The sequence below is a fragment of the Girardinichthys multiradiatus genome, chromosome 5, assembly GCF_021462225.1.
Source record: "Girardinichthys multiradiatus isolate DD_20200921_A chromosome 5, DD_fGirMul_XY1, whole genome shotgun sequence".
NCBI classification, from domain to species: Eukaryota; Metazoa; Chordata; class Actinopteri; order Cyprinodontiformes; family Goodeidae; genus Girardinichthys; species Girardinichthys multiradiatus.
This window is the reverse complement of record NC_061798.1, coordinates 44,725,880-44,747,488: the sequence shown is the minus strand read 5'-3', so window position 1 is coordinate 44,747,488 and position 21,609 is coordinate 44,725,880. Positions and strand designations below refer to the sequence as shown.

At 39.7% G+C, this 21,609-nt stretch overlaps 1 protein-coding gene across 3 annotated transcripts in view; it reads right to left on the bottom strand.

Moving 5' to 3' along the window:
* fbxw7 (F-box and WD repeat domain containing 7) overlaps positions 1-21,609 on the bottom strand; it is a 110,259-nt gene that overhangs the window by 67,503 nt on the left and 21,147 nt on the right. For 2 of the 3 annotated variants that reach the window (XM_047365365.1, XM_047365366.1), the window contains 2 exons: positions 8,688-8,924; positions 8,033-8,587 (listed from right to left, as the gene is read on the bottom strand). In XM_047365365.1, coding sequence (XP_047221321.1) covers positions 8,033-8,587; positions 8,688-8,855 — 723 coding nt within the window. In that variant the 5' untranslated portion in view covers positions 8,856-8,924. Of the gene's footprint in view, positions 1-2,867; positions 3,258-8,032; positions 8,588-8,687; positions 8,925-21,609 lie in introns of those variants that run through there. The other variant, XM_047365367.1, reaches the window with a different exon arrangement.

The following is a 21,609-nucleotide window of genomic DNA, read 5'->3' as shown; positions in this document are numbered from 1 at the left end:
GAAAGTTGCAACACACCCACAGCACCTGCTCAAATAGAAAATTCATCTTGCTGATGACTCTTGATGCAGACATAGCTGCAGAGGGCACGTCCAGATTGCCTTACTCGCCAGGCCAGCAGCTCAGGGTGTGGTGGGTGACAAAGTGGCAAAACAGCTAAAATCTCCAGCTGTTGATGTTCTTTATCATTTAAACGATTTTCTTCGACAGCTGTAACAATATTCCTGTTTCCGGAAATACGGACAAGACCGGAATTCTCTTGGTAGCTCTTTAACTTGAAGATGACTTCTACCTTAATGAATGGCTAGTTAGAATGCTGATGTCCAAGTGTCTTAGATAAGATATGTCCAATTTAAGCCCAAACCTGAAGTTATATCGCTTGAAGCTTCAGGCTTTTGAGATGCTGCTCAAATTAAGTTTGAGAGTAAAAACAACAATGCCTAATGCTTATGTTGTTTAGTTTATTTGAGTGGGTCTGTAGTTAAATCGCTTTGCTGACTTCCCAACTGACAAAATCCTTTTTATATTCTTTGTTCTGTAAAGACCAAGAATGTAAGATCTGATTAAAAACATGAGCGCTGCTCTAAACTGCATCTTTGGGTTTGTGTTTAATGATGAGACTGTTTTCTTGCTCCATTGTTTAAGCCAAATGACTAAAACAACAAGGAAATGAAAAGGAGCACAGATTAAGTAGGCAGCAAATCATTTTGTTTATAACTAATAACTTTATAACTCTTTGTTCTGAACGTTTGATTTCAGTCAAATTAAGTTAAATTATACCACAGAGATCTGTGGAAATTCCCAGCAAGCTATTCATTGACAGCTGCCCACATGCACGGCAGAGGCCTCAGTGCTTCTGCTTCACATGGATCAACAGGGACAAGGACTCCATGAACCGGCCTTGAAGGATTTGCACTTAGTTTTCCCCACAAGCTGCACCTCACTAACAAACTGTAAGCTCTGGAGCAAAGTCTAACTTCAACACCTGTTAATGTGTCCGGATTTGGTAACATATTTTTTTTTTTACTTACGTTAAACAGTCTGCATCCTGTGTGAGAATAAATGTATTTGGTTTCACTAAACAATGTGCCGCTGCGTACGTTTTTTATATAAATTTGATCAAAGAGAGCAATTCTGCCAGTTAACCAGCATTCAAAGATGCTAACTAAAATAGAAAAATACAAAATTTCCAAATAAGGACGGCATGTCTGGAATATTTGCACATATCTGGGTTCACAGGAACAATCTCACTGCAACGGGGTTTTTACTCTTGATGCTTGTTTGGCATCGGTTGGTTAATCTGGGTGGGAGGTGGTTGGCTCACTGCTTCAAAATAGTTTGTTTACTAGAACAAAACGGAAACAGGCCAGAACAAAAGGGCAACAGCTACGAAATGGAGGAATTCAATCGCAACTATGACAACTATGATCACTTTTTCCTGTCTTTTGTATCACAGCCACTAATATTTATCAAGCGTGTGACTGGAGCGCAGTGAAAGCCCAACTAACAGGCCAGATGAATTACTGGCATGCAAATTTTGCAGACATTGCAACTGAAATATGATATTATACCAAATATTGCATCCAAGCAGTTCTTTGCCATATTGCAGAAATTGATTTAGCCATGATGGATCTCTTTTAAATTATTTTGTGCAGCTCTATTTAACAACTGAATCACTCTCCTTTTTAATTATTGTCCCTTTTCACTTCTTTAATCTGATATTTTACAATATTTCTTGATGCCAAAGTTGAGTTCAAAGACTTGTGGCAAATTAAAAGGTCGTACGGATTCCCTGCATTTATATATGTTTTATGAGCGTGAATAAGAAAAAATAAAACTAAATATGCCAAACCTGCAAGGCAGACACCGTGTGTCCTGAGTTTTATACTTAAATCAACTTAGACTGGAGCAGGTCATGGTGAGCTCTCATTATTTAATGAAATCCGTGACAATAAAACCCAGGGAGAATAAAAATGAAGAGGAGAAGCACCAACAGCAACCCGTAAACAAACTGTGGTCTTAAAATGGAAACAGCAGCTCAGGTGTAATGTTGCAACTCCTGATATCTCAGAGTTGTTTAGGACTCAACATGTACTTTGTATTTCAATGTCGAGTGGAAACAGTGTAGAAAAACATACAAAAACAGCCAAATTAAGAAAATAATAATTAAAATGCGTAAAATGGTAGGATAAATATACTTTTTTTTAAAATGACAGCGTCACATGCAACATGTCAATGAATTATAACCAGATTTTATTGTCTTGATGCAGGTCTTGTAATTCTCCTCTGAAACACCACGTAAAAATCTTTCCTTACAAGGTGGTATTATTTTATTTACTTCTAGATAAACGTTCTCATTCTGCTGAATTAATTCAGCAGGAACGTAAAACTGCAGTACAATTACCCTAAAAATAGGCCTTCTGGTTGAGTCCTTTCTTTCAGTTGTCCATCATCTGCTGTGGGCGGAGCTACGGAAAGCAAACCCTAAATGGGAAACGGAAACAACGGACAAAAGGACAAATCTATATTCTACCCAACTGTTTGTTAGTTATCTCCTCTTATTAATACCATTCAGTTCCATGAACCTGAAAGGTAAATGAAGATATCGTTCATATCCTACTTTACTTTAAAATATCGAACTGAGACTAGAACAAAAACACTTCTGTAGTTCTGTGTTAAATTAATATAAAAAATATTTATTAGTCCCCATGTGTGAAAAAGGTCATTTTTCTTTACCATGCTGTGGTGACAAACAGAGAAAGTGTTTAATACAATTCAGCAGATATCCTGAGTTTCTGCCATTTTTAGTAAAAGAGGTTTTATGTGAGCGAGGTCAGGCCTCTGCTTACTGGTGACGCACAGCACTCACCCGTCTGCGACAGAACGGCAACCCCTGAGCGATGATGTTGATGCTAAATATCTTGAGTACTTTCTGGGGGGGTATCGACTTTGTGGCGATGTCGTTGGGGTCTGCCAGGTCGAGGGTCTGACTCTCCTTTGGGTTGTGCAAAGCCTTCTCTTTCCCAGGGGCAGCATTTGGCATCTTTGTCCGAGCACCCGACGACGAGAAACGGGGAATAGGGCAATGCCGCAGCATTGCAAAATAAAATAAACAAGCCTTCTAATGGATCATGTCCCAGAAGGACTTTGAAAATGTTCTAACACCTTTACAGGACCTCCTAAGTATTGTGCAGATATATTAAAACTGCACTTGTTGATCTTCGACCAGCTCAGGAACTCATCCGCCCCGTTTAACTGACACCCTTAAAAGTATCTGTCGTCTGTGAGGTCAGAGTCGCAGCCGAGCCAGGCGGAGCAGCTGATGTCAGAGTCTGAAAAGAGGATGGACCCACTCAGCCTCTCCCCTCTGAGACAGGCGCTGTGGCATCTGCTCTCACGACCCCTCGGCACTGGAATGTGAACTAGGGTTCATCTGACACAGCACACGTGTGAGCGGGGCGAGTCATTACTGTCATCCAGTCTAATTTCTCCAACTCAGTAACCAGTCAGTGGATATAGTGGGGTTTATTCCCTAAATCCAGATGAAATACAACAAACCTCATCGGAATCCCACAGGTCAGCATGTATTGAAGTTTAGATTTGTTATAAGCCAACTTTCTCTTTCCAAAGGTGTTGACAAATCTCAGTAAGTGTCAGCAAAGAGGTTTGGAATATTTCCAGAGAAGACCACAGTCGTCCAAGGTTATTACGAGGGACATGTGCCCTTAAAACAAGAAAGAGAAAGCAGGACGTCTTCCCCACTCAATTAAATCTTACCACACAATTTAATTGGCAGAAATGTAAAATAACGAAGCTGTTTATTGGGAATAAGTGGTGCAGCAGCAGCAGGGAGTTGATGCTATTAAGGCCTTTAAAGAAAAGAGAAAAATCAGGGCTATATTGATGTGCAATTAAAAACTAAGTGGAAAATATGCAGCTCTTCCAGCACACATTTTAAGGTTTATACACGAGGTAACCAATCACCAAACGGACTTGACCTCTCTTCTATTCTTGCCTCCACTATTGTTTAAGGATTAAAGCTTCTTCCCCCCCACACACACAGCCCAACGCACCACTAGAACCACAGGTGGAAATTAACAGTTTCAGACACATAAACATTTTACAAGCTGTGATTTGTTTAAAACATATGATGATTACAAAATAAATCATGGTAAATGTGTTCATTACCAAACTGCATGGTCATATATTCTACTATTCCTTATTCTATATAGAGAACTGTACACTAAAATAAACTGCGCTATTTTAAACCCAAAACAACAATTTCTTGTTCACTTTATTTATCTTTTTGAATTTTCAAGCACAATTGAAGTACTTAACAAGGCAAGGCACACAAAGGACAGAAAAATGATTTCAATGTGTTGAAAGTATAACATGAGTATAACGCACCATAAATTCGCTCCCGACATTCAGATGATGGGTATAAATCAAAGCAATCTGCTGCTGGTCTCATTTAGAGCTAGTTTCCAGTGTTTCAAGAGGAAATGAAGTTAAGCAAACAATGACGTTCTCCTCAAAGTGAAGAAAACTAACTTCTAACCTTGTACTACAACGGTAACATCCCTCAGTTATTATTGTTAACGATGTGTTTATTGGTAAAGCCAATAATATGGACCAAGCAGCAAAAGTAAATCAATTTAATTAAAAATGTAAGGGACATGTGACAGCTCCATGACGCCCTCTGGTGTCAAAGACTGAGATGACATCACCACACTGCAGGCAAAAAAAAAATCAAGCCTCAATTGGGTCATCACACTATGCATATTTTATATCTTAATTTATAAATAATTCTATCAAACCAGCAAATAAAGTGATAAATGTTATGCTGAAAAGGAAACGTATTTGTGTCATACCCTGTTCACTTCCTGATAACATAGAAAACAGATTTAGTAAGAAAAGGTGTGAGGAAAGCAGGGTAGACACCAACGCTGCAAGTTCACTAAATCTGACAACACATTGCCCCTTTTTGGAGGACTGGACGGTGACATCCCTCCTTATGATGCAAAGTGTCTTCAGACTTCATTTAGCATAAAGAAGTAACAGTTTTTCAGTTCAGAGCCTGATGATCCACACCAGGGGAGTTCAAAGTGCAGTCCAGGAGCCATTTGCAGCCCTTGGACCGGTGTTATCGTCAACAATGAGTAAATTATTTTGTTGACGACCCTTTTTTTCCCATGATTATAATGAGACAATGACAAGCCAAACATGGCGCGTGGGTTTTTGTTGAAGACATGAGACGGAAATGTTAATAGGTGGTCTGTCAGATGTTCAAAATGGATGACATGTCTGCGTCTTGTGTATGAAATCTGTCAGTCAAACGCTAAAAAGCAGTGCAGCTCCGTCCAATCCTTGTTTATATTTTAAATATAATCCATCCAAAAGAGAAAAAAATGTATTGTAGAAGGAGACTGCACATTAAAGAAAGATCCAGCCGTCAGTGTAGTGCGCTGTGCTGCTGTTAGCGATACTCGGTGACACTGTTACATTAATCTGTGTGAAACGATAAAAAATACATAGAAAATCAAAACATCAACAAAATACAAATAATATTTGTATTGTGTATGCAAGAATGTCTTATGTTTTTCTTTTGTATAAAATGATCCACTGAGAAAATTATCTGGACCACAGCCCAGCCAGACCTTCTAAAATAAGGGTTCTGATGTGAGGGGGATGTAGCAGGAGAGGAGAGATGCTGCGGTCTGGACTGGTGAAGCTCCAACGTTTGCCTGAAGAAGTTACAATTTTGGGCTTTATGAGGAAGTTTTTGTCTCAGGCAATGATGAGGAAAAGGACTTATAAACCCACAGACTTTTGACTGCGGGCGAAGTTAGTTTTAGGTTATTGGATATTTTGGCCTCCCGTTTGATCCGATGAAAACAGCCTGATTACAGACAGCTGCTCTCTGCCTGCTTCCGTCAAATTTCCGAACCAAACACGCTGTTTCATGGTGGTATTCTTTTGTGTTTACGGGGAAATGTTGGTGCGTCTGAACAGCTGATTGTATGTGTGATCAGATGATTTAAGATGTTATTAAATACAGCACCCTCTACCTGGGTGTAATTCAGAAAGCTGATGTGTCCTTTTTCTTTTCTCTCAGCTGTCAGGCATGGTTTACGATCTGTAACTAGTAAAAGTATATTGCGGTTTGACCCACTCCGGCCATTGTGGTCTTTATATTACTGTAGTTGATCTTGAGTTTTATTAAATTATTAAATTATCCCTGCACTACCTGAGCAAAAACCCCCTGATTTCTCCTGGTCCCGAGGCCAATCAGTGAACAGCAGTCTGTTCACGTCACATGTAGTCCTGAATCAGCCCCGGCTGTACCTGCTCAGGAGCAGGGACCAAAAAGGTAGGTAACGGTACTGAAAAAACAGTAATGAAATGCTCGCAAAGCGGTCCCAGCGGAGTGGAGCCGGGCGAAGAGGAGCCAGTGGAAAGTCTGGAACAGGATAGATATCAAACATTTGATGTATTTCAACAAAGGTACACTACAGGTCAAACGTTTTAGACACACTTTCTCATTTAATGGTTTTCTTTACGTTTATGACTATTTACATTTGTGTACAAAGATTCCCATTGAAGGCACCAATACTGTAAATGAACATGTGGAATTATGTAGCAAACAAACTGTAAAAGAACTACAAATATGTTTTATATTTTAGATTTTTTTTTAAACCTTTGCTCTAATGACTGAAATATTAACCTTTCTCCATCTCTCAATGAACCTCTGGAAAGTTCTTTCAGGACTCTTTGGAAAACCAATTCAGGTGAGCACCTCATGAAGCTCATAGAGAGAACGCCAAGAGAGCAAAGCAGGCATCAAATCAACAGCAAAGGGTGGCTATTTGCTACATAATTCCACATAATTCCTTCTGTTTATTCATAGCTTTGTTGCCTTTGGCGAGAATCTACAATGTAAATAGTCATGAAAATAAAGAGCCCCATTAAGTGAGAAAATGTGACTGCTGCAAGTCACTGACTCCATGTAATCTGCTGGGTTTCCTTAGATCGAAAACCTTTTAACCAGTTTGAAAAATAAACTGAACTTGATTGAATCTTAAACTGAACTGAACTTTATGTGAACATGTTAGAGAGACGACGAGGCAGCAACAGCTGCTATGTCCTCATGGAAACACAAATAATCTAATCAGGTCCAAGCTACCATGGAAGAAAAACAACAAACATGATGTCATATTTACATCTCACTCATAACCAAAGACATTAGCCATAATTTGCCAACATCAGAATTCACAGTAAATACATATTTTCTTATTGGAATGTGGGGATAATCTTGCAATTGCTTTATTTTTCCTGTTAGATATAAACTAATACTTCAATCAAATAAGCAAAAGCAAATTTTCTTCCTTCTATGTGTGACAGTAGGAAAAAAATAGGAATCAGTCAAAATCAGTATCAGCAAGTCAGACCTCAAAGAAAGCCAAAAATCTGTTTCAGCCTGAACAACCTGATCGGTGCATCTCTGCTGTATACCGAAAGTCCAACTTTCTTTTTACAACACTCAGGAAAATCTAACCACTTTAATAATTATTTGATTTTCCACTCTATATCCCAACAAACCTTACATTTCTGGTATTTTTGTCATGTAATTCCTAATGCTTCCTGATTGTCCATCCACTGCCTCATGTGATAGCACAATTAGGCCACTAGATGGTGCTGCTGTCATAAATAAGGCCCATTTCAGGCCATGCTAGTGCAGGACATTATCAGCGGTTTTTCACAGTGATGCAGGACTAATCATAACTTTGTCTTGAAACCACATTTTCTGAATCTGAGGGAATTCATAACCCAGACAGACAGCAGTCCATGTCTGGGTTCACAAACAAGTGGGTTTTTGCATCTAAACAGGGTGTTGGTTTAGGACACACAAACTATTTATGTAGCATCCGTAATGGAAAGGGATCCTCAGACGTTTAAGCTGTTTCCACATGGACACTTTCCACACTGAAGATTAGTCCCAATGGAAACCAGTGTGACTGAAACAGTAGTGCTTACCTTCTTACTGGAAGAACTTTGGTGTGTACATCCCGAGTCCTGATTATTACTGGGGGCAGACACATTGTTCCTGAGAGAGAGTGAGCGCAACCCTTCTTCGCCTTCTCCTCCCTCCTCCTCCTCTTCCTCTTCCCTCCCACTCTCTGCTGAATGCTCAAATTCATCACTATCTTGGTCCATCTCCACGTCATCCTCTTCCTCCTCCTCCTCTTCTTCCTCACGTTCCTCGCCCTCCTCCCTCTCCTCTTCCCTTCCCTGTTCCTCCCCTCCCTCTGTCCTCTCCTCAGTCTCCTCCTCCTCTTGGTGACTGCTGCTGTTGTGGTTCTCTTCCTCCTCTTCCTCTTCCTCCTCCTCTTCGAGGGGTGGCTGGTCTCGGAGCTGCCTCTGGTCTGTCCCCCACTGCCACCGGGCTCCTTTGCCTTCCCCGCTAACTTCATTTAGCGGGCCTCCTCGGCCTTCCTCCCCCTCTTCCTCTCCCTGAGGGCCGTTGCTTGCTCCGGACTCGCCGGGCGCCCATGGTTGCTCTCGCTCGCCATCAGCTTGCGATGCCTCCGGCTATGGAGACCCAGAGGAAAAACAGAAACAATAATCTAATGAGAAATCTATTTGCTATACTTTCCTTGCCAAGATGTCTCTGCTGATTCTGAGGCCTCACCCTCTGCTGCACCTCAACCACCCGGTTAATGTGCTCATCCTCATCGCCGTCCTCTGCTGCCTGCTGTGGTGCCCGGGTCGTGGAGGAGGCGTTACCTCGCACGGCCTGACCCCCCAGCCCTCGACTGCGCCTGCTGCTGCTGCCCCCCGACAGCAGATCCTGGTTCATTTCCAAAAGCCAGCTTGCTACCTCCTGGACCTTCGCTAGGCTGTCTGAGGAGGGGAAGGGCTTGGCATTCTGCAAAAACACACAAAAACAAATTTAAATGCCTAATATTTGTTTTGTCTCCTCCTCTGTTAGATGGTGTTTCAAAATACATATAAGCAGCTCATAGAGAGAATGACGTGGATTTAAAATTCAGGACGGATTCTCCTCCCTTGTTCTGCTGAAATATTTCAGACACTGAAGTAGCGCATCTGAAACTGTAAAACAAGTTTGTGGACTGATCAGATCAGATTGCTTGTCTGTTTCAGTCAGGTTGTAAAAAATGTTCAAAGTTTGTTAAGTATGAGAGCGCTTCGACTTAGATGATTATAAACGGATCTTGGGTGCTCAGCAAGGAGCACAGGGTCCATGCATGCAGTGCATCTGACAGGACAACACCCAGGAGCTACTGACAGTAGAGACGCTGCAGGGTTTTTAAAGCGTCAGGTTTCAGGTTCTCCGCTGAATAAATGTTTGCAGAAATTTTAGACTCCAGTTTGATTATCACAGCTACTGCATCCATTAATGTGCAGAACAAATCGATTTTCCTTCATCCATTTAACAGACAAAATATTTCCTTTTAAGTCGCACTTTAAAGGAATTAGAGAAATAACACCAGTTTTTGTGCAATTCCAGTTCAGAGCTATATTTCACATTTACATGCTGAATATTCAGGCTTTCAATTTTTAATACATTCATTAAAAGAGCTTCTTTTCATTATTTTTTTTTATGTTGTAGTTGTATTTCATACATTCATGTGTCTTAAGTCTTTGTTTGAATTTTATTTTGCTGAATCAATTAGACATTTAGATTAATAAAAAATTGAGTCAATGGATGAATGACAAAAAACAAAAATGGTGTCAGCCATTAACCAACATTAATGCAGATAATAAAGAACGTCTCAAACTGAAGGAACCCCATAAAAACAAATTTATATTTGTTTCATCAAAAAGGAAAATATGGCTTCCATGTATCAGAAACTAATTACTAAAAAATAAGATTTGTTTAAACATAAAAAAACAGCAAAAATACACAGGTTCACTGGGTTGGACCTTAGCCATCTCAAACGATTAGGGATGCACTGATAATAAAATCTAGGCCAATATTGATATACAATATTAATGTTGCTGTTATGGTCGATAACCAATAGGGGGACAAACAAAATCATATTTTTTATTGTTTGACCTGCCAGTCATTAAGAGAAAAGTGGCTCCTACTAGTCGTTTGGTTTATCTCCACAATTATTTTAAGTTTGGTTTGTTTTTTTAACATGTCAGACATCCTTGTGCCTTTTTACCTTTGTTTAAACCCATTTGGTTGATTGTTTTAATCTAATTGTTGAGGATAAATAGTCAAATGTAGATGAGGCCTGAGAGAAAAAGGTGCAAACACAGACCAGTAATATCATATCCTACCATCACCTCTCTCCACTCCGTCTTAGCGTCTGGAAAACTAGGGATAAAACAAACTTTTACCATCGTGGGAAATCCCCACCATGGTTCACCACATCCAAACAGAAGCAGAGCAACGTTGTGTAGTGGTCTCAACAACTTCCTCTTGACATCATGGCTCAACATGGAAGCTAGGCTGGTCAAGACTCATGAGTCCACCTGCAGCTACATTAGCCACATCATTTCAACGATATGATGATTCTAATAAGATCTCCTATAATGAGCAGGTGCGTGATCCGTTCATGTGTGTAAACGATTCAAGAGCATAATTAAGAAGTTAAACCTTTGACTCCGTGGCAGGCAGGTAGAACTGAAAAGACTTCTTCAGTCTGCAGCAGCTTATTAGAGACATCTGCTTTTTATTCACGCGTCTAGTTTTAACAGCATTAGGCCCCAAGAACACGATCACCTAAACGTTTACCTGCCAACACCATCTTTTCATATTTCATATACTAATTTTCATTGAGTTTATTAGATTTGCACAGCATTGTTCTGTTTTTATACACTGGACAGTTTGCTTCGTGTGTTTTTAAATTCAAAAGGTCAATTATTCCTAGTCTAGCAAAATCAAAGTAGACTAGTTTTCCCCTCTGAGTGGAGAACACTGAGGGGATATTTGGTTTGATGCTGAGTAGGTGGACAGAACACCAGATTTAATCTCTCTGCTAGCAGTGTGGCAGATGATACTTCATGTTTGCCTTCAAACATCCAGAAACGTTCAGGAATCGATGCATTTGTGAAAACAGTTCCAGAAGTCAGATTCTGACTTAGATTAGAGCATTTATCTTTAATTACTGAAACCAATTTTGTACTTTGAACATGTAGCAGAAAAGAGGTTCATAAAATCAAGTGATGTGTGTGGATCCAGCACGTTCATTTTGTGAGATGCGTTCACTGATTGGATAAAAAACTTTTAGTATTTGATGGGCCGACCACAGTGCTGCTGGTGTACAGCTGGTCGGTTTACCAGCTGATTTCTCGGTTTATCTCCAGGAAAATGGGAACTTACGTCAAAGTGTCTCATACTGAAATAAATGTTGAAAGTAAAATGGTTTAGCTGTTGCTAGATTTAAATAAAAAAAGATTTAAAATTATCAAAAAATATCAGCGGAACTTGTGAAGAGAATAGATTACCAGGGCCAAACAAAATGAGGAAAATAAATATCTAATTTATGTCATGATTTCAACTGTAATTTGAAATTTGACCTGTAACATTTTTCCCATCATCACAATGACCCAAACACCCCCTGAGCTTTAGCATCTTGGTCACAAAGGTCTGACGTTGCCATTAAAGTCAGGAAGTTCATCTAGCTGGTGAAATATATCATTAGCAAGCAGAAATATTACAACCTACCCAACATAGCAACTAGAAAGTTCTTTGAGATTGTGATATTACAGGGATTGTTAAAGCGATAGGAACTACCTTACAGTCTTTAATTCCTACGCTACACAATAAACACATAATAAACTCTCCTACTACTCTACAGTAGGAGTCGACACTGAGAAACATAGCAACAGTAAGAGGGATGTTTGTGAGATCAAAATGTTGCACTATAATAATCGAAGTGAGAAAAATATTCATTTATAAAACAAAAATAAGTCGGTGTAGCTGAGATTAGGCATGAGACAATGTGATGACCTTCATTCAAAATGAATACTGTTGCGACATATTTTACACAAACAATTCACAGAACATACACCCTGATCTAACTGCTACTAGTTTACTCCCAGCTGTGGAGCATATTATACTTATTTGCCATTCTGCTTTTTAAACAGTAACCAGCTAGCTTCTCTATGGCTCGTTTAGATGGAGAAAATCCAGAAATGTCTCTGAGATCTCTTGAAGCCTGTTTAAACTACAGGAACAACACAACAAACATGGTTCTAAGACCCTCGTGTTTAAAACGGCATATTTTGTCACAGGTAGAAGTTTTGTTAAAGCAGCTATGTGCGTTAAAATAACCATTTAAACTACTTATGAGTCGCCTCTAACTAATCCAAACTGTCTACAACCCTCTTTGTATAAAAAACCGAGACATATTTGGACGATGCTCACATAACCTTATCTTCTCCAGTTCACACCAAGAGCCTTGACCTTGAGGGAAAAGTCACTGGTGCCTTTGTAAGGCCTCTCTTCCTATTTGGTCTATAGTCCCAGTGCTGCTGTGGTGGGAAGCATTAGACCTATCTCAGATTGCACAGCCCCTCTCTCTGGGGACTGCCGGTCCAAAGCAGTGAGCCTAGAAAAGGAAGGCTATGAATAGCTGAAATTTCTCTGCCTTTCACTGGATGGACCAGGATTCTGTAATCAGTCTTCTTAACGCAGCTTGAAAAGTGCTTATTGTTGGTTCTCAGACAAACAATAAAAGTCTGGCACTGATAAAACAGATAAGAGTCACTCAGCTCTAATTTTTAAAGCAGTTTCAAGAGTTGGTTCAAAATCTAACTCGAAAATAACAGTAGCTGTAAAATTTCCACAAACTGTTATTTGACTGAATCAGAAAGTGTTTTGGTGCAGCAGACGTAATAGGACTAAATTATAGCTAGGCATGAACCCTGAGCATGAATACACAAGTTTCATTCATCAGTCTCTATTCTTAGTCCAGCAGGAGCTGAGAAGTGGGCAGAAATCCCACTTCGCAAAAACGTGGAGAGCAGGTGTGAATGAGCGTCTCCTAACAGAAAACATCTGCGGGCAAACCCAGAAAACAACATTCAGAGCTGTGAGATACTAGTCTGACATAAAGCCTTCATCATCGTTAGGCAAATCAGTCGAAGGAAATATCTTTATGTGACAAACGAGGTCCAATCTGTCCAAGAATTAATGACCCTCACCTAATGCACAACAAACTGATTCTCTCGTCATAAAATGAGCATGCTAGCAAATACTTTATGAAAAATGGAGGACATGATCTATAATCTTACTTTAAGACCAGTCATTAACTGACCTTTCTCATTATTCAAACAGGACATAAAAGCCATCTTTCAATGTCATCAGCGTTAAAATTCATATCAATATTTCAGAGCAAATTGAGACAAAAAGAAGAGCTTTGATGGGATTTTAGCTGAACAAAGGCAACATAAATGAAAACGAGGGACAGGAGACAGAGAAAGTTGTTAAGAGCAGAAAAAAGCAGAATCCAAAACCTATAAATATTCAACAGATATTTACAACATCTGCCTTCTTTCTTCCTGACAGTTCAGCTGATAAAAAAAAAGTTACAAATAAACAAATGTATTTTAGTGATGAGCTTAGAAGGCAATAATGACACAAACAGACTGTGTCTAGCATGTGGGGTAGTCAAAATATTTGGATGAAATCTGAAAAGATACTGAGTCAGATCAAGTCTAACCATGGCTCTTATGTTTTTATGCTGCAAGGAACCAAACTGATTTGATCTAGAGGTGCAAAAACCCAATGTGAAGAATCAGGACAATAAAAGGACATTAACAGCTCGTGTAAAGCAGAAACTCAAACCTTCTTGGTCTGATCAAGCTGGAGAGAAGAGGAATGACTTGTTGCCACAGGAAAAAGAAATAAAGGGAATTTGTCAATGTTTTTAAAAGCTCCACAGATGACAAACAACCCATTTCTCCCACTAAAACAGCTGCCTCATATAGGGCTTAGTGATTTAAAAACTATTTGCAGGAGCGTTACTTAAAATAAGCTTAGAAATCTAGAGGACTGAGTCGGAAGCCAGCACGAATGCAATAAATGTAATCAATGCAACTTTAACAGAACAGTAGGAAAGAGCAGAACAAACTGCATGTTCTCAAAGCACACAGCGGCTAGCAATGCACTGAGGAGCTGATGCATACAGCTTAAAGCAGTGGGAGACTACTGAAGACCAGACAAACCATCCTGGCGGCTAAAAGCTCAAGGTCATGTTCTTTCCTCCAACAAATGCCACAAATGGTTGGGAACTTTTAACTTTTAACACCTAACTTTGATTCATTGAGCAGGAAGTTCTACAGCAGCTATGGAGGTCCAGGTTTTGGTTCAATATGTTGTAAACCCAGAAATGAAGAGCGTTCCAAGATCTTTAATTGACAGGAGAAGCTTTTAACTGATCTGAGCTCTGATCTGTCTGAGGAAGAAAGTAAATCAGTCAGCATAGTGTTTTTATGTGTTTAAACCTTTAAACATCTGTGTGTCAGTCAGGTGAAGCTCTGAAGCTCTGCAGCAGGATGCGTTGTGTTTGGCTCGGTCGCTGGTTAGCTTCGTCTGAAACGCAGCTTTGAAACAAAAATGGTGGATAAAAGACTTACTGGCACTTTTAAAAGATTTGAAAAGTTGTAGAGGTTTGAAATAAATGAACATTTAGTGTAAAGATAAAGGAGGTGCAGATGCTCGGTAAAGGTTTCATCAACAATCACAGCAGCAAGTCGAGCAGCTGCAGAGACAACAACCCTGGTGCTTCTGAGCCGACAGTAAAAACAAAGTCACTGAATTTACTTTTCATTGCTGAAAGCAGTTATTGTGAAGACTTTATGCAGGTAACAAAACTATTTTTACACCATCTTGTTTTAATGACATTTAATTGTGTAGTTACTCATAGCTAAATGACCGACCCCCAGTCGGTCCTGCCAGATGGCCGCTCACACTGAGCCTGGTTCTGCTGGAGGTTTCTTCCTGTTAAAAGGGAGTTTTTCCTCTCCACAGTCGCTACATGCATGCTCATTATGAGGGATTGCTGCAAAGTCAATGCCAGTGACTGTCCACTGTCTCTACATGCTCATCCAGGAGGAGTGAATGCTGCAAGTCACTGACTGGATGCAATCTGCTGGGTTTCCTTAGATAGAAAAACGTTTTATCCAATTTGAATAAATAACTGAATCTGACTGCACTGTTCAATGATTAGGATTAATTGGAATGTATGTACCTGACTTTTGTGAAGTACCTTGAGACAACATGTTATTTGAATTGGCGCTATATAAATAAAACTGAATTGAAACTGAATTAAATGAAGTATCAGTAAGACAAATATCAGAATTAAAAAAGCAATGCTTGTTCATAATAGTTGGCAGGATGTTATATTTCAAGTGTGATGCTCTTTCTCTCACTTCCTGGCTTCAACGCCCACATCTGCTGTATATCTTCAGAGGCATGGCCACTAAAACTCATGAAGAGTGGTGGAGATATTGTGTAATGGTAAAGCAACTCAATATCTCCATCTCCACTACAGCTAGACCTAAAATTATTCATAACCCTGACATGTTTAGATTTAAATAATGCGTCTTCTGAATGGAAGTTATACTAACATTGTGAAGTGGCCTTCCCAGGTTCCTGACTTGAATCTGATAAAGAATCTGGAGGAAGCTAAAGCTGTTGGCCAGGAAGCCTTTTAACTTAATCAGAGAAAATACCTGAGGATCTATAAGAAGGGATTGATGGCATCTATGCCAGTAAAAAGCATTTTAGAACTACACTATTTATTGGTAGAAATGTAAAACGATGATTTTTTTAAAATCTACTATATTCTACATTTTTCCATTATATTTTGGGAAACGTCCGTGTCATTTCCTGTCAGAAACAAACTTCTTGTTTTTTCTTTTAACTGTTTTTCATTCATTAAATTGCATCTCTTCTTTTTTATTATAGAGCTAATTATGTAAAATAAATAGATTTGTTGTTTAAGGAAGAAAACTGCTTATTTAGATGAATCAAAATGTAATTGCTAAATAAACAATGATTGGAGGCAGCCCAGCTGCTAAAATGAGGAAAAATTTTTTATTTACTCAACAGAACAGTTCCTCCAAAGAACAACCTCAAAGTGAAACTAATGTCTATAAACGGTCCTTCGCTAGAACTGTCACTCATCTATTTTCCTTAAAATTGTTGCCATGCAACAACTCAACATTACCACAAAATGTTCCTTTGTGAATATGTCTCAATACTCATGAGAGCTCCGATCTTCCTGGAAACCAAGAGAATCAGCCTTCTGGTGTAACAAAGACAAACTAACAGGAAGATCATGGAAGAGAATTAAAACCTCCTCCTCTGCTTGCTTACGTCTGAATGAAATGTTATGGAAGAAAGGGAATCCTTGGAAGGTACAGCCATGATGAGCCAACTCAGGCTCTCATCATAAACCAGCAAATGCACAGAAGCACCCGGAAACATGCACTCTGTTGTATAACCGCGTCATTAGAAGAAGCTTTCTCGCAGCAATCATGGCCAACCACAAGCAGACTGAAGGCATCCATTTAAATAAATGGGCAACCTGAAAGCAGGTCCACTGTTGTCAAGGCAGCCAGACTGCCATTAAATCACATGGCTCCATTAAAGAATCAATTACGGCGCTTCTCTTCAGGGTGTATATTTCTTATACCTGGATAATCGCTTCAGGCAAAACCCAAACAGGATAAACAAGGACACAGCACTTTCACACCAGTGCTTTGTGCAATATTCTGCCATGCCTCATTTGTTTTCTGCATTGCACATAAATAGCAATAACTCCTGCTGCCTGATGCGGCCATGCTGTCGGGCGCTTCGCGTGGTTACCTTTGGTCGAGGTGGACACCCGGCAGCCAGGCGCTGCAGCTGTTCTGAAGTATGGCTGCAGGAGAGGAGATCTGAGCAGCAAGCTGTGCGGCCCAGTCTCTTCATCAGGGAGGAGATGATGCTGCAGCCACAGCCACACATCAACGTGCTCATTAGCAGCCGGGCTGTGCTGAGGTTTGAAGGTGTGGGGAGAAAAGAGACGAGCGGCAAGACGCAGCTACTTCCTGCTTCCTACTGTTCGCCAACAGACATCCTCACAGCTGTAATGTATCCCATGTGGTGCTGATCCACAGGTACTCCAGCAGGGATGGTCATACCACAGATGTCATTGCTTACATTAATCCAAAGTAAAGGCACTTGAGGTGAGAACTACAGTTTTGGTCCAGTTCCTACCTCTCAGTACTACTTCTGCTGTACTACGGTCTCTGAGCAGCACGTCTCCTGTTGTGGCTCCCAGTCCTTCCATCCACAACACACTCCCTCTCTTTAATTACAAACACTATCCAGGTTCCGTCTCTCATTTATTTCATCCGTTTCTTTCCGTTTCCTCCACTGCCTTCGACTGCTGTGCAACGAGGGATGCCATCTCTGTGAGTGCTGCTGTCACCGGTACACTCCCCACGACCAGCAGCCGCAGCGGTAACCCACTCAGACTGAACTCCTTCAACTTGCCGATAAAAAAAGTGCTTTTCCCATATGAAATCTGAGCTCCTGGCTGCTCCGTTAATTGAGGAAGTCGTGGACAGAATATTAGAAGAAATCCAAGCCACTCTGCGTGCACTAGAAAAACCGATAAGCACTGGGGGTTTACTACAGGGGTGGGGTCCTGGGTGAGCCTTTAGGAGACAGGATTATTATAGTAATAATCTGTCAGTGTTGTATGAATGCACTGCTGATCAGTGTGGACATCTTAACAGAACAGATACTGAAACGGCTGAAAATCCTAATAATGTCACAACTTTATATACCTGACAAAGAAAAACCAAAGAGGCAATTGGAAAATAAATCCTCTGAAATATGCAATTAAGTTCCATCAACGTCATTAAGCATTTAATGGTGCAAATATTCTGATCCTGGCAGTATATTGGATATCTTAATGCATTTTCAATAGGTGCTAGTTAGAAATGAGCGTTATAAATGCACATTTTTAATTCCAACATTACTCTCGGGTAACTGCTCGCCTCATCACTAAAGTCAGACATCACGTTAACGTGTATAAGAAAAATCACACATTACCTAACTGAAAAGGCTAATCGTTACCGGAGCTGATGAAGCTGTGGGGGTTGAGAGGGAGAGATGGCAAGTAGCAGGGGCGCCAATAATAAACTGAGAAAGGGCCCTCTGTTAAACGAATAGCAACAGCTGGCTATTAATAGCACATGAATAATGTTAAATGACTAATCCAAAAATCAAAGTATGTCGTCATCACCTCAAGTACACAGAAACAGAAAGGCGGGGAAAAGGCAAAGGCTTCATCTGATGCAGAGATTATAAGAAGAGAAAACCCATGATTGCCTAAATGTTCATAACAGGGTTCCTACACGTTTTACATACTTTTCTGCGCACACATTAGGAAAAAGTCAGGTTTTCAATGCAAAACCTGCAAAAATCAAAGAACCAAGAAATCAAGGAACAAGGCATGGATGAGTGGATGGACGAACAGGTGGACAAATACAACACTAAGATAACGGGACATGGAATTAAGTCTGAAAAGCAAATATATCCCATATTCATTGCTTTTCCTACTTGTCCAGACCAGAAAATACCATACTTTCCCCACTCTTATGGAAACAACTTCCATGTCCAACCGAGCGTCTGTCTTAAGGCTGTCGCTATCTTGGTCTTTAGAAGCCTAATGCGACTGAATCTGTATAAAAGTATCAATAATGTTAAATAATGATAAAGAAACTAAATGTCCAGAAATAAAAAATGTTTTTTGAGGTCTTCAAAGTCATATTAGTTTTTATCTTGTTCAAAGATTTAGCAACACATGCAGAGAACAATAATATTTCACTGCTTTTTCTTTTCAAACTGCAGAAATAATGCTTTTTGCAAATTTAGTCAAAGCAATTTTATTCAAAATATCCTTGTCAAACCAACAAAACTCAATAACAAAACCACAGATTTCTATTTTTATTCTGCTTCATTAAAGACAGATGCTGACACCTTTTGGTCAAATAACACCTGTTGGTCAAATAACACCTGTTGGTCAAATAACACCTGTCACGTCCTGAATGTAAGTCCATCTGAAGTTATAAACAAGGCTGCCAGATCTTTATAGTGAGACCAAAAATGCCAACACAGCATCAAATATTATATGAAACCACCATTTTTCTTCTGCCAGGTGGACAATAGAGAAGTTACTGTTTATTATTTCTCTATGACCTAATGCTTCGTGTGTCTGGAACCAGGAGCAGGTTGCTTCAAGTGTAAATAGTGAAAAGCTAGGTCAATATGCCGATCTCCATGCTATCCCAGGAAGTGATACAACATCCCTCAACATGGTGCTTCAGAGGCAGAGATCTCCTGAAACAACAGCCCATAACCTCACCACAATGAACTCAACATCAGGACAGAAATAATCTATAGGGACGAAGTGAGGAAGTCACTTCATCACTTAACTCTCTGTTTGCATCAATGCAGGTGAAAGCAAAACATTTATCTGTCAAGCACAAAAGAGCATCTTAATAGTTTCGTTCTTTTCCTGCTCAGGACTTTCGGGCAAAGCAGGGTGAAAGGGTGCCTCGTGAATTATTTATGAATATTGCTTTTCACTGTGTCAGCTCACTGCTTCAGCATTGATCCATAAACAGGAGACTCAATGCACCACAGCACTGAGTCTCACAGGAGGACCAAGAGCTAATCTCACATGCTGCAGCTAGGGGGAGCAACACTATCAGCTTTCAGCAAGCCAGGTACGCACATGAAACAGTAGACCCATTATGGAAACAATAATTAAATCAACCGTACAGTATAGAAGTGCTCAAATACGTCCTATACTCTACAAACCGTATCATAATGATTAAAACTCTGTTACATTAGAATCTGTGTCTTTGTGTGATATATCTAGAATATAATATACAGTGGGCAATTCTTGTTATTTCACATTAAAGGACAAAAGATCGGGATAAAAAATATTTTAAGAACTGGTAACTCTGGCTTTGGAAAAGTCAAGGCAACAGAATGGGGCTGATATGGTCCATTAAACATGCATCTTAACTGGTGTTTAAGCCACCCAATAAACACTGTTTTATTACTGTTTTTACTTTTTCTCTTAATGTACAGAACGTTGGTCAGACATGGGTTGCTTTAAATGGGATTATAAATAATAGAGGGAGCTGGACGCCAACCTTGCCTGGTGTTTGTTGAGCTTTGAAATGGATTTTAGTCTCAGGTTTCGTTATTTAATCAGCAACTAAGGCCAAATGCGAAGGAGGAGAGAAACAACCCTCTACCAGGCATGGGCCAGTTTGGGGGTACAAAGTCTGTTTAATGAGATGCCTGTTATGAAATCAGCCCTTTTCAAGAAATCAATGTGTCTGCTGGTGGGAATTTAAAAGCCTTCCTCCTGAAACATCTTCGGAGAAAATAAGAATACTGAAACACTTTTACAGGTGTTTGGTTTTCCAAAATGCAGAACAGGACTTCGTGAAGAGTGAACTGAGAGGGATCATATTGTTATTTGTCACTAATGCCAGACACCACGCTAACATGGCTTTTCAGCTATGGAGGATGGCTTTACTCGATGGCTGCACGATGAAGCACTTGGTAGCACTGTTGCCTTGCTGCAAGAAGGTCCTTGTGATGTGGTGCACATTTCATTTTCACACCAAAACAAAGAAAAAATAAAGAAAACAGCTGGTTAACTGCAATCTCTGAACAGGAGAATGATGAAATGGTGTAATTCTTTATGGTTTTATTTCCATAGCATTAATGCAGAGAGATGGGGGGTGTGCATGGGTTGTTTCAAGAAACCATTTTTACATTTATTATAAACTTTCTATAGCTAAGAAAGTTTAATTTTCAATTGATCAAGAAAGTCAATTATTCACTTATTAAAAGAAAATATTAAAATAATTGTATTTACACCGCCTAAAGAGAAACTGGAGCTAGAGCAGCACGATGTTAGGAAAACTTGTGAAATCGTTGGTAAATGTCGGGATCACAATATCACTTGTCATAAATAAAATACTGTCTTTCTGCTTTGGGTTTACAGCAAACATAGACCTCAGACAGTGAGCAATCTATCCAGCTGCTGGACAAAAATGAAATGTACCGTTTCCATGTGAACAACATGGTTTTATTAAAAAGGTAACTGCATGAAATTAGCCAAGTCCTTTAATAATCCAAATAGTTCTTGCAAATTTAATACTGCTTACAGTGAAATCAGAATAACATAATAAGATTTTAAGTGGAATCCAGTAAAATTGGCAGGTTTGTAAGAAATTCAATGAGTAATCAGCCACAAATTGTCCGATCCATGCATCTCTGCTACAATGTGATCTTTTAATGTATAAAACCAGAAAAACACAGCTAGCTGTAAAACAATTAATGTTTGACGCTTTATGATTAATGTCCTCGAACCAATTAGTGATCGTAACATTTAAGCTGAATATGCCCTGTCCAAATGTGTATAAAGTACAGATAAAGTGACATAAAACACATTCTGCTTGATGCATGATGACCTACAGTTTATTGGTGTTTCTCACTGAGTATACTGCACTCTAGTGGCCGAACCAAAAACATCCAGCAAGCAATGATG